This window comes from Leptonotus elevatus, chromosome 1 (assembly GCF_054856555.1).
Source record: "Leptonotus elevatus isolate MCC_2025b chromosome 1, RoL_Lele_1.0, whole genome shotgun sequence".
NCBI lineage: Eukaryota > Metazoa > Chordata > Actinopteri > Syngnathiformes > Syngnathidae > Leptonotus > Leptonotus elevatus.
The window spans coordinates 54,188,245-54,202,788 of NC_141239.1; the positions used below are offsets into that span (position 1 = coordinate 54,188,245).

Sequence of the window (14,544 nt, forward strand, 5' to 3'; positions counted from 1 at the left end):
TCTGGTGAATGACGAGAGCACGGTGTGGGGGAGGGTGACTCTCCCGATTGCAATTTGTTTATTTAGGAACGTTACAGAGACTTACCTTGATGTGAAAAAATGTGATGTGAAAAATGAATCTCAAAGCTATGTTAGTAACAACCAAATAAATCATATAGAGCAAACTTCATTACAATCAGGGTTCCTTTTAAGGTTAACATTTTAATGAGGCATACTGTGATTTATGTGTTATCCCTTTTCCTCAAAATTATGACCACATGATTATTAATAATGAGACTGTTATTCATACATTTCTTTAGTGGAATTACAATGCAAAATTTGAAGTGAAAAAGGTTTTACATGTTTTAACAGCTTTGGTGAGGGTGTAATACAACAGAGGTAGATTGACAGCTGGGAACTAGATACTAATATTGTGACTCACATTAAATAGCTCCGGCTTTCCGAGAGCTACAGAGCACCTTTGGGCTCTTATTTACAATCAAGATTGGTAAAGGTATAGCAAAGATCCATGAATATCTTAGCCTTTGGTTGACTGGTTGGAATGATAAGGAAAATAGCAGGGTCAAATGGTTTTGTCGACTGCACTTTAAGGTGCCAGTCCCTCAAAAGCTGTAGAACTGTATAGCTATGATGATGAATGTTTATTCTGATGATTCTGATGTAGACAAAGTTAGTCTCAAAAAGGTGTTTTTGAATGTTGAAGGGTTAAATTGAATAGAGAGTTGTATGTAGCATCTGAGAGTTCCAGAGAATGGAGTAGAAGAGGTTGGGAACACAATTACATGAAAGTACAGTTTGTGGCCTAGTTACATTTTAAAACGGAACAACCTGGGGCACCGATCTGTTGGCTATGTGGAAGAAGACATGCGTGTGTTGGCCACCCCTGGACTCAACTCTTTTCTGCCTTAGTGTATCTTGCGGTTTATCTGCTCTTCAGTTCATGTTTAATTTTGTTTTACATTTTCAAAAGTAATGTAGTGTCCCAAAAGAGACATTGAGACTGTTTCTTTTGATTTCAATTTCAAAACCACAGCCAGTTACTGTCATGTCATCATCACTAAAACCAGGTTATTTTCCAATCACACGTTGCTCCAAGTAGTGCTCTCTACCGTCGCACTAAACATGATCCTTTACAAGCATCACTTCTTAGTTCTCCACCTGCAGTCACAGACAGGGTGTTGTTGTGGACTTCAGGTATTAAAGAATACACAACACTGGCCTGACCAAATATTAACCAACTCTTAACTATTCAAGCAAACGAACATTAACTCGGTCTGTCACAATATAAAAAGTAGTATGGACAATACTCACAATATTTTTTAAGCAAAATCATTGATTCCCATGCAACTGAGTATCTTTCAGAAGTATTACTATGCTTTATTATTGATTCATGAGTCATCGCTACAGCAAAAATAGACACATACAAATTCACTTCAAAGCTTCAAACCGTGAAAATCATGGTGGTGACCCTAAAAAGGCAAACACCAAAGAATATCCCATTAACCAGGTAAAATAAATATTCTATTAAAACTGTTTTATCTGAAAGTAAGCTTCAACCAGTGGGGGATCTAGAAAGTTATGCCTCGGGTGGCAGGAGGTTCAGTTGGCGGGCAGTGGAAATTATTCACATTCTCGTGTATCTTGTTTTGTTTGTTTGTTTGTTTGTATTTTCTTTGTCCCTTAGTAATCATTTTAATAATGTATGTTAAAGAGAAAGTTACCCCCCACTCCCCAACAAAAATAAATAAATATATATTCTTGACAATAATGTGTTCTATGCAGGCCCACTAGTCTAAATACGGTATTCTGGTTAATATTGCATTAGTGGAATATAAGTTAAGCAGCAAAATCGAGCAGTTTTTATCAATATCAGAAGGTGGCCATTTTGCCACTTGCTGTCGAGTGAAAATGACATCGTAGTTGCTCAGGTCTGAGGTAACAACCAATCACAGCTCATCTTAAGAAAACAGGTGAGCTGTCGTTGCCTGAGCCCTAAGCAACAATGATGTCATCTTCAGTTGACAGCAAATGGCAAAATGGCTGAGATTGATAAAAATGGCTGGATTTTGCTTCGTAACTATATTCCATATATTCCACAAATGTATTTTTTTTTCTTTCAGAGCTCAGTATTATTCATTCGACAGCCTTACCGAGTAAACGTCACCATCATCATCGCTCTCTTTTTTTGTTTGTTTATTTTTTTGTCCGTACGTGTGTGTGTGAGCATTCGTGTGTTGAATGAAACCTAAAACCCTTCACCGAAACCGGAGACTTCTGAGTTCCACCAGAGTCGTGAAGTTGTCAGGAGACCAGGGGAAAGATCAAAGGAAGGAAATGATGAAGCAAAGTGAAATCCAACTCCAACTGGGCATCACCCTCCATCCACAGAGTTACAAATCCAGAATCATTCACCAGCCCCAGATACATCTGAATTCCAACTAGATTAGGGAGACATCAAGAGACCAGAGGAAGGACTAAAGGAAGGAAGGATAGCTGAAGCAGAGTGACATACACAAACTCCACTAATACAGTGGGAGAAGCAAATTATTTTTGATTTTCAGTAGATGGTGGTGTGGATCTGGCATGCATGAGAACCTCCACCAAAGACGGCAAGCACAGGCCCTGGGGTCCCCCAGGCGGTGGTAGCACCAGGGCACAACCCCTCGGGCCCCGTAAGGGGGAGTCCGGAGCAACCACTACCCCCCCCCCCCAGCCCAATGCAGCAGAAGAGGGCACAGCAGGCCCACGCGGCACCCTACCAGCCCACTGCCCCCACTGCAGTAATTTATTTTTTATTTATTTATTTATTCATTTATTCATTCATTCATTCATTTATTTATGTAATCTTAACATGGTACAAGTTTGTTGTATACCAAATATACATTTTCTTTAAAAAATGGTTCGGAAATGAATGAATAAGTGAATGAATGAAATAGATTGTGTTCAATGGGGGGAAAATATCGTGTGTTTTTTTGCCCAAATCTTTTTTTTTAAGGTGATTTTAGAGCTGTAATATATTATTCTTAAATGCTTTGTTCCTGATATTTATATATAAATGCCTATTTAAAGGGGTTTTAAAGGAGCTCCAGTTTTTTGTGTGAACTCATGTTTATTCTATACTCTGATAAGTAATTTTTCATGTATGGCTATTACTGTACTTATTTTCAAAGCAACATTTTTATTTTTATTTTTTAAGTAAAATGAATGCCTATGTTTAAACTAAGAAAACAAAATAAAATAATTTTCATTTAATAATCATTTACATTAAGCTCTACTTTTGGAGACTCATTAAGACACATAAGTGAGGAGGTACTCTTGGTAGAACAAAAAGGATTTGTGTACACATGCCAAAAAAGGTGTGTAACCACTGCTCTAGAGTTTCCACAATTCCAATTTTTGTAATTGGCAAGGTTTAGTATATGAATATTTGTGTAATCAAAACATGTGATCTGTTTTCTTTGGTGTGTGTGTGTAGTTATGGACGAGTATATGCTGCCGATCCCTACAACCACACACTCACTCCAGCAGCCACATACAGCGTTGGTGCCATGGTAAGACTGCCATGCCTGTCACACTTTTGTCCCTTTTACAATTCCTTCCTCATAACCTTTCTCATCTGTATTACAATAACAACCTTAGCATGAGACCCCCCAAGGCCCCCAAAAATACTATATTGAATTCAGCTCCTCTTTGTGCTGTGCATGTCACTTGCTTTAATTGTGTTTTCATTGTTCATCGCTGCAGTTGGTGCAGGCAGGAGTGGAGTGGGAATAATACAGGCTAAATGGCCAATTATCACATTTTGTTTCACTAATGAGGGAAATGACAAAATCATGCTGATAATTCTCTAGGCCATTTGAGATTTTAGATCCAAATTGTAAATTAGAATGCGCTAATCATCATAATTGCGCCCATGGTTATGAGTCCATTCATTTACCAGTGTACTTAGCTCGGAGCAGCAGTAGTAGGCTTGTTGTTTCCATACAATAGAACAGAGGTGGGCATCGAGGGCCGAAGTCTTGCAGGTTTTGCATGTTACCCTTCTCCAACACAGCTGATATATGATCAGCTCATCAGCAAGCTCTGCATAAGCCTGATAACGATCCTGTTGATTAGAATCAGCTTGTGTTGGAAGTGACAAACCTCCAAAACCTACAGGACTCCGGCCCTCGAGGACCGAGATAGCCCACCTCTGCAATAGAAGCTCGTGCACACCTGGGATAACTGCAGCCTTTTATTTGTTTCATTATTTTGAAGAAGAAGAAGAATCTGTTTCATAGTGGATTATGAGACATAATGCAACTTGTGTTATTTGGAGAACCGCACTTTAAAGTTCAAATTTTGAACCAGGATCTAAACCATTTTAGGACTACAAGTTTCCAGACTGTTCAACAGTATATTATGATCAATCGTATCAAATGCTTCACTGAGGTCCAATAAGACAAGCACTGATACCTTCCCTCAAAATAATTTTGACACCTCACAAGAACAAGCCAACACGGTGGCTGACTGGTTAGCACATCAACTTCCCAGTTTTAAGGTTGTATGTTCCAATTCAGGCCCTCTGCGATCGTTGTGAGGGTAAGCTTTAGGCTACAAAGCCAACGTTAGGTTCCGCCTGAAATTCTTTTGCCGCTTTGTTTTTAATGCTCGCAATACTATGAAGGACCAGAATAGAGTACTGCAAGTCAAAGTCTAATAGGTTAATGCCAGAAGGTACCAGAAATATTTATGCACGGCCAGTGGATGCCATCATCTACACAGTTGCAGAAGAAAATCTAATGTGTAAAAAAAAATGGTTCCCTGTTCATATCACGGATTTACATATAAGTGGACTGTTAATACTGCTTACCAGAGGTGGGCGTGTCAAATAACGAGATAATATACTCTGAATGATCGATGCAAACAGTGAAGTTCGCTCTTTGCGAGGCTCTAATGACACCATACAGGGATTCTAACGTAAAACACGCACTGCTAACAGTGTTTTCAGTGAGAGAAAAACAACAGAAGCTGTCATTATAGTGGCAACATAAGATGGCTGCTCTCTGGCTTCAGTCGCGAGGGTCCTATTGACCATTCAGTCCATTCATATATAGCGGTAAATTCGTGGTTTATATCCTGTCTTTGTCATTGCCCACGCAAACTTGGTCAAAATGGGTTTTAACTGCTCTAAACTAAGTGTGCGGAAGGATGCAGAGCATTCAGCAAGTTAAAGGTCACAGCGATTAACAATTCTAGCTTAAGTCAGACAACAACCCAGGGAAATATCATATGCCGTATATGTCAATTTTAATTTATAAGGGGAAACATCCAAACCTATCTGTCAGCAGTAATTGAAATCAACCGTTTGCAATAACTGCCGATGAACCTTTTGGATGCATTTTGGCCCGCTCTTCTTTGCCCAATTGTTTTAATTTAATCATATTGAATATGTTTTGAGCATAAACTGCCCATTTCAGGTCAAACCACAGCATCTCAATTTAATTTAAATCCTGACTTAGACATGGCCGCTCCAAAACCTTCATTTTTTGTGGAGACACAAAAAAAATTGAGGTGAACTGCAGAACACGAGAATTAAGCTTGAGGGCACAAACTGATGGTCAGATGTTCGCCAGCAGGATTTTCTGGTAGACAGCTGAATTCATTGTTCCGTTAAACACAGTGAGTCTGACAGGTCCTGAAAGGTAAAATAGCAACAGACTTTCATTCTGCCACCACGATCTTTGACTGTTTCCATGGAATTTCTTCTTCTTCTTCTCTCTCTCTTTTTTTTATTTTTATTCAAATACTGTTATTTTTGCACTGCAAACATTGTATCTCAACATCCCACAGACTAGTTCTTGGGGATTATCAAAATGTGTTTTTATTTATTTATTTATTTGTTTGTTTGTTTATTTTGGGCACATGGATGCCAGTTTTGCCCAGGGTCAGGAACACTGATATTAGTGAATTCTTTGGATATTCTTTTGGGTTTGTGGATAAGTTGTTGGTGGAGTAATTTTGACTGGCCTACTACTCCTGAGAAGGTTTACCACTGCTCCCAATTTTCTCCATTTGTGGATAATGGTTCTGACAATGGATTGCTGGAGTCCGAAAGCATTAGAAAGGTCTTTGAAAACTTTTCTAGAGTGATGGATTTCTATCATTTTGTTTCTCATTTGATCTTGAATTTCTTTGGCTCTTGACTTGATCTATTTCTTTTGAGATCTTGCATCTTACTTCAACTTAGTCTGACAGGTTCTGTCTAGGGTATTTCTTCATTCAACTAATCTGGATAGTCATGTCTGGAGGTGACAGTCACTTTCTTCCACTTTAATAAATACAATTGTTAATTCAAAAATGGATTTTCTTGGAATCTCTTTGTGGGATATTTAAATCAGCTTGATGATCCAAAACAGTTAAGCATACCACCTATTGTGTGATTGCATACTTCTCCTCTCTTCCCCAACTTCCCAGGCATTGTGCATGAGCTTTTCTGCGGCGTCGACATATCCTCACTTAAACTTAATTGAATTTGTCTGCGCTGCTAACGGCAGCCCAAATGCCACATTAATCCTTCCTGTAAAAGGTGATGAATGTCCTCATGCTTTGGCAGCCCAGTCCATGTTAGTTATTATATTTCTAATTTGGTGGATACCACCTCACCCCGCACTCCTTGGTAATGAAATAATTAGTCATTTTGATAATTAAATCTCCTGTGGCGCTACAGCCGCAGGGAGGACGTGAGGGAAAAAGAATTGAGTGAGCGATGGTCAGAGGAGTGTTCAAATGTGATCATTGGTCACAATTTCCCACTCAGACCAAAGAGAAATAGTTATGAGATGTAATTTAATGTCTATTACTCAAATTGTGTCAAGTTATAATGTGTCAGTTAAATGTAATTAATTGTTAGCGATAAGCAAACGTGAAACAGCAGAGAAGTCTGTATAGTTTCCAGCACTTGCCTCTTATATTGAATGATTTATTACTTGTCTTGCTGTGAATTGCATCAGCTGACAAAGTAAGGTCCATTTAAAAATGTAGCATGACTTCATACTGAGACAGGTTTCATTATGTAAAGTCAGGTGCTCTCAATCTCGATGCTTTTACTGCAGTTTCAATCAGTTTTCTATCTAATTGCAGTGACTGATTTTGTGTCTGTGGATCTTGTGAGAGGTGCAAGCCAGAGATCGTGTAAACATTATTGAAGTGCCAGACCCCCCCCCCCCCCCCCCACACACACACAAACTCCCCACTTCTTTTCTTTTTTTTGCACTTATGTAAAGCTTATTAAAAAATACATTGGTCTGGTTCACGTTTGATTTGGTTTTGTCGATTCAAAAACAGACAAAATAAGGAAATACACTTGGAAGAGTTTATGTTACCTATCCATAAAATTGAAATCAGAACACATTCTTTAAAATGTCTGTATTTGAATTCAAACTGAAATGATTTCTAGCTGATTTCCTATAGATGTCACATAGAACTACTACCCATTTCCCAAAAATTATATCCTTGCGTTATTATCCACATTGTGATCATGCAAGGTTGTGATGTGTGTCAAAAAGGGAATTTATTATTATTATTATTATTATGATGATGATTGTTATTATTATTATGTTTAACTTTGAATAGTTGTTTAGTATCGATCGTAACTCTATTGGTTACCTGCATTAAATATAATAAATATAATGTGCCAAAATGTAACCCCCCCCCCCCAAACACACACAAAGAAAAGAAAAATCCAAACAAAAAACAATTGTGTTTTTTTTAAATATCTGTTAGGCCAAAGCAACAGATGCCACATTTTACCCAGCTGCAGTGCTGTTGTAAAAGTACTTTTGAAATAAAGCGGAGTTAAAGCAACACTAAGCAATTTTCAGTTTACGTTGATTATGGCGACACCATATGGACAAAAGCGGTAATGTTATGCCTGAAAGAAGACCACATTTCCCATGAGCTCACGCCAGCATAAACCATAAAGCTGTCAGCACATTTGTAATTTTTTTATGTGGCAGTGTTCCTATCATCCTCCTCAAAGTTGCTTAGTGCCAGTAAAAATGATACAGACCCCTCAGGCCATGGAAAGGTACCATTCAACTAGTGTTGAGTCCATGTTTCTTTAGAAGAGTTATGAAAATATTTTATTAAGGTTGAAAAGTTCCTTAGTGCTACTTTAAACATAAGTAATTTTTTTAGAATCAGAAAACAAGAAACCAAAGTAGAGATTCAACAGTGCTCGTTTACAAGGTTTACATTAGGCAGGGGTTGTCATATAAGGTGCATGATTTGTTTGGCACATTTTACACCAGTTGCTTTTCTTGACACTATTTTATCCAGGCTTGAAAGAGGCAGTAGATAGTTAGTGGCAGGGAATCAAACCTGTGGCATCTGTGTGAAATGCAACAGAATGACTAACTACATTATATGGCTCATTCTTTCACCGTCCTTTCAAACATTTTGAAGAAACTCAATGATTTCCCCTCTGACAAATAACATATACATAGTCCCCCGTGACTGTGAGGTGGCTCCCTATCTTTTACAACTGAATACAATATGAGGGAGTTTCCTCTCAATTACTTATTGAATGACAGAGGCCTCACTGCCATGCATAATATTAACTCATTGGCTCCCCAAAACGTATAAAAACATTCTATTTTAAATACTGCCATGGTCCCAAACACGTATTTATATATATATATATATTTTTTTATGCTAGCGCATACAGAAGGCTTTGATGCAGCCTCTGACCTGAAGAGGACGCTTAAAGCATTGGTAGTATTACAAATAATAGGCAGCAGGTGGCAGCAGAGTATAAGAGATCAGCTAGGGCCTTGTTGCAACAAGCTCTTTTTGACAGTGTTTTCAACAGCAATGTGAATAATGAATGATGAAACTTAGCTATACTCCAATGCTAACGGCTGCTAAACGGAAACAGATACAAACATACTTTTTTTCCTGATGAAGAAAGAGACTCTAATCTTCCTTTTGGTAGGTAATATTTTTTTAGAGCATGGGTTAAAGCAAACAATTTTCATTTGACTTAAAACTTTTTAAGCGCAAAACACACACACACAAAAAACCATAACAACAACAAAAAACACACCTATCCCTGTGGCAAGTTAAGCCGTTTTTATAATGTGGTGAGTAGTAGTAGTAAAGGTGGTGATTGGAGGGTGACACATGACTTACCTTCGACAGTGCAGTGGCTACCAGCTGTTACGACATACATAGCACACCCCACCAACACACATACACACAAGGGTCTTCACAATTCACATTATAGGTCACATATGTCGGTTTCTAAACAGCGTATTTTGCCAAAACTTGCGTGATGTTCATGCCTGTTGATGTTTAGTAATTTATCAACGCGGCACCTTTCAGATGAGATTAACCCACATTAGTTGAAAAATAACCGGCAAATAGTAGCTGCACTTCTCGCAATGGCGTGCATGCAACTCTGCGTAAATGACATTTTCGTCTGTCAAAGAGCGCAGTCAGCGCACAACTGTTTGTTTCTTTCTAATCAAATTTTTAACATGTTCAAAATTTCCCTGTCAGCATAAAGATGGTTTGGGAGAGTGTAGCAAGTGGCTTTGCAACGTTATGCAACACTGAAGGAAGCCTGCCGTAAAAGTAACAATTTCGACTACGTGCACGCACCATTGGCTCAGTGAAACACGGGCTTAATTTTTCTGAATGGCGGAAATCCGTCCCGGCGACGGAGAACTTTAACCCTTGTTTTAGAGCAATACACAATATTCTGTGGTTCTTGCAAAATCAGTCAAAATCCAGTATAACAGCCAGGAGGGGGTTGCTTCAGTGAAAATGGCTGGGAGTGAATGAGTTTATGGTCGTTAGCATCCAAAAAGATGGACGCTCCAATTTGGAGCATACATCTTTGGGTTTTATACACCAACTCAGGCTGGTCTGTCCAGGTCAGATCAGCCCGAGTTATGCTAACTAAGCCTTTTGGCATGAAACTGTAGAAGCCTTCTCAGATGAGAGGCGAAACATCTTCCACGACAAACAGAGCTGATTTAATGTCCTGAGAGAGTTGCATCTCAACCTTCTCAAGAACATTTTAGCAGGCATAATCAATCTTCAGTTGATGCTGTCAGTCAAAATTTTCTGTTTAAACTAGTCAAAGTGCAATTTCTACAGAAATTGCGTGGGAATGCAGAAAAGTTGAATGCTGAGATTTTAATTCATGTGCTTATGAAGTAAATTGAAATATAATTTATGTGAAGATTACACATTTCTAAGTGTAGTTAAATGACAAATGAATAAAATGAAAACTTGAAAAGCAATCTGTCTAAAGTAGGATTTAATCATTTCAGAGAAATTATAATCCTGATATTGCTGATATTCCTGATATGATAGTCAGTTGGTATCGAACCATTGAATGTACTAAAATGTGATCCAAGCAGGGTTTAATCATTTCAGTGAAATTATAATTAATTTTATATGATAGTAAGTTGGTATACATGTATATTACACAACAGCCCTGGATATATTTGCAATGTACAGTCGGAGGTTGGATTTGACCCTGCGACCTCCTGGTTACTGGACAATGCGCTTTACCAACTGCGCCAGCATTCCCACAATGTCCCTTTTGTTTGAGGTTTTTTTAAATCCATTCTTCCCTCTAATTTGTAATGATTATATTGACTGGATTTCTTTCACATAGCAGTTGGCATGTACCCCTGGCATGAAGTGTCTCGCTGTGCTTGCTGCATGACGATTGCTCCGGTCTTGGGTCTTTTCATCCTCCATCGGTTTGCACTGGAAAAACGGTAATGTCATGTTGGAACTGCAGTTCTAATTGGTACTGGACCAGGGGTGTGCATAAGTTTGATTTTGTGTTTGTACTTTTTGCAATTTCTTGTTTTCTTGATTGTGTTTTTCAGAATGCATTCACCCCTCTGACCGATGCCAAAACACGGAGCCATGTTGACGACGTCGGGCTTGTGCTGTCCTCCCTCCAGGCTAGTATATACCGGGGAGGCTACAGCCGCTTTGCTCCCTATTAGCAGCACTTCCAAACAGAAACTCAACCTTCCAACTGGACAGGAAGAAAGTGTGTGTGTGTGTGTGTGTGTGTGTGTGTGTGTGTGTGCGCGCGTGGGGGTGCGTGTGTGTGTGTGTGTGTGTGTGTGTGTGTGAGAGTGAAGGAGTATGAATATAAAAGAGACATTTGCTGAGGCCTGGATATTGCAATACATGCAATTCAAGCATCATTCAGCATCTCCTAAGAGAGAGAAAAATATATTAAGACTAAAATGACAGCTGATATTTTTCATCTTATACCTCAGATATTTTGTGCTGTGTATTTTGATATTGTGGGGTTTTAATTTCTAAAGATTTGAACATAGTTTTCAGCTGTAGAAATTGTGTCCATATTAGTACTAATAGAGTGAATGTTAGAATAAAAATTAGGACACTGAGGAAATACTTATCTGATGCATATTGTTGTATATAATGCCCACTCTGTATGATAATTATTATTTTTTTGTTTTTTTTGTTTTTTTTGTTTTTTTAAATCTCTTTTGCCAATGATAAGCACGAGTCTCCAAATGTTGAGATTAGTGTTTCTATTCCTAAAACAATGATTTTTATCCTGAAGTAAGACAATTTAGAGTCAAGGCTTTCATTAAATCGCATTGAGTGTTTAAAGGGATAGTATAGTGCTCGTCAAAAAAAAAATCCTTCTTTCTCTGTATCCTTTTGCACTTACCAATTTGACTGATGCGTTATTTTTTTGTTTTTTTTGTTTGTTGTTGTCATGTCAACAACATTGTTATATAAACAGAGTTTTTGTGAACATTAGCGGGCGGGATAGGCTAATTAAAAGCGGTATGGGGAAGCAAAGGATTGTTAATTTTTTTTAACTCCATCATCTCAAGATCATGACTTTCTTATCGCATTTGTTTTAAAGGAAAATCTGTTTTCCACTGACCTCAACATCACATTTCACTGTACAGTTTGATTATGGTCATTGTTCTTTCTGTTGTGTGTATTGTTTTATTTATTTTGTTCTCCTAAGATATTTTTGGTTATTGTACAATAATTCGTTTTTTCACAGATATGCATCACTGCACTTTTGTTAGTTATTTTGGGGTAATTTGGTCATGATTCCAAATTTTGACTAGGATGTGGATGGGAAGTAATAAGCAATGCCAGCAAGTACCCGCTTCCATAGACAATGATGACATAAGAATTCATCTGAGGATTGTGAATGAGAGGAAAAGTAAAATTAATTTAAATAAAATCATAAATTAAGCAATTTGATGCACTATCCTTTTGTGTCCCGAGTAGCAAAAGTTATTAGGATGCAGATGTTTTGTTATATTTTTTAAGAGGAACTTCCAATAAATTCATTGGTATAACTGAAAATGTTGATATTGCTGGAGAAATTTTAAGTATATATTGCAGTGTATTTTGCCGTTTTTTTTAAATGTTAATTTTTTTTTATTATTATTTTTGTCCAATAATTACATTTTTTGGGGTGGTGATGGTGGGGGGTGGGGGTGGGGGCTTACGATATAATAATCAAACAATGTATTATATTTGAACTGTGCAGTGAAGACATTATCTTATAAGAATTACATAATGGTATAATGTTTTAGATTTAGGCAATTAGATCAGTTGTTAGGACAAGCTAGCTCCTTTTCTATCAACTAATTTCTAGCAAGTCTTTACAAATAATGACACTGTAGTTATACAGTATATCATTTGTTTATCTTGTCAAATGTACCATTTTGCACATGTAACTTGTAATTTCCACATAAATCTGAGACATATCAGTGCTGTAGGTGTAACTCTTTTTTCTTCATTTGCTCTTCTGTTATTCTTAATGTGACATAACTTCCTTTTCTAGACTATCAAGCAACCTTTACTCATTGGAAAAATAACTGTTTGAATATTATACAATTATATATATATGAAAAGTAAATCATTTGTGAACAAGCAATTCATGATGTACATAGAAGCTGATGGAATCAACCTGTAGTGTATTTGAAGGATGCTGCTTGGGAAAAGGGAGCTTGGCTAGGGCTGTATTGCGTGCCACTCCGTGCACCACGTTCTGTTTACAAATGTTCCCAATTAGTGGTGGTGTTATTCACATATCTTCCCTTTTGTATCGATCACAAATTTGAACCACAGCTGCACCGCATTAAAGGCAATGTAAAAGCATCAGGGCAGTTTGTATCTGGGTCAGTTCTGAATGACGATGTCTGCTCAGAGACGGGATGACTTGAAGGTCTTCACTATGCTGAATGTCTGATTCTGTAACTACTTTAACTAAGTGCTGCTTCCAGTAGGTGATGTGGTTCAAAACGAGGCTTCCTGCACTGTCATTGTATGTGCATGTACTATGGTTCTTCCACATGTCAATAACCATCAATAAAGTTTTGTTTTCTCAAGTTTTTATGCTTGGATTCCATATTGCACATAATAAGATGTAAGAAAACAAGAAATAGCAGGGGGGGGGTTCTTAATGTATGCACCTTAGTGGGGGAGGGGGTGGTAATGCATTTCTTGGGTGTTATTTGTAACAAACACTGGGATGAACTTTGAGAATAACTTAACTTCAAATATAATCCATTTTGCTTTGTGTTACCTCAAAACAGCATATTGTGTGTTTGGTTTTTTAAATGTTGATCCTTTAATTGGTTGTGAATCAAACCTTTGGGAAGAGTTCATGAATGCTTTCAATATTCCAATATTTATATTAAAGCATTTACTCCATAGCTGTAGAAATTATATCTATATAATGCACCCATTTTAATGAATCTGGAAGGATGAAGTTTGAGTTCAGTCTTTTACAATAACATAAAAGTTGCAGAAACATTTACCTGTTTTTATATTTGAAAGTATTATTCATGCACTGATTTAACATTTTTTGCATGGGTTTTCTCCGGGTACTCCGGTTTCCTCCCACATTCCAAAAAACATGCATGGCAGGTGAATTGGACACTCCAAATTGTCCATAGGTGTGATTGTGAGTATGGTTGTTCGTCTCTGTGTGCCCTGCGATTGGCTGGCAACCAGTTCAGGGTGTACCCCGCCTACTGCCCGAAGCCAGCTGGGATAGGCTCCAGCAACCCCCGCGACCCTTGTGAGGACAAGCGGTACAGAAAATGGATGGATGGATGGATGATTTAACTATTTTCTTAAATGCACCACTCCACAAGGTGATGAAGAACACTCTTTGGGTCATGTGAATTATGTCTGTCCTTGCTTGCCTTTTCATTAAATAAGACATGAATTACGCTCAATCTAAATAGTGTAATTTTTGCCGCGTGGTTAGGCCAAAAGATAAGCAATATAAATGTTTAAATTTGATGAAGGGTTCACATTACACAAGTTAATTATGTCTCACTGGTGAAGAAACTGGTGATCAATAATGCATGGCAGGTCACATGTCAGAGAGGTATCTACAAACGGGATATTTCAGGATCAAATTGTTAGGCCAGAGGTCATCTCTGGTAATGATTCGTCAAATTGGCATATAGATTTTATTTTATTCAGTACAGTATACAATGTTTTGATGAGTTTTTA

The 14,544-nt window shown here is 37.8% G+C and overlaps 1 protein-coding gene across 10 annotated transcripts in view; it reads left to right on the top strand.

Moving 5' to 3' along the window:
• The window catches only part of rbfox1 (RNA binding fox-1 homolog 1), a 332,184-nt gene extending 318,778 nt beyond the window's left edge, over positions 1 to 13,406 (top strand). For 6 of the 10 annotated variants that reach the window (XM_086070103.1, XM_086070140.1, XM_086070118.1 and 3 more), the window contains 2 exons: positions 3,476 to 3,551; positions 10,890 to 13,406. In XM_086070103.1, coding sequence (XP_085926229.1) covers positions 3,476 to 3,551; positions 10,890 to 11,012 — 199 coding nt within the window. In that variant the 3' untranslated portion in view covers positions 11,013 to 13,406. Of the gene's footprint in view, positions 1 to 3,475; positions 3,552 to 10,669; positions 10,776 to 10,889 lie in introns of all 10 variants that reach the window. The other 4 variants (XR_015094247.1, XR_015094244.1, XM_086070131.1 and 1 more) reach the window with 2 other exon arrangements.
• Positions 13,407 to 14,544: the final 1,138 nt, after the last annotated feature.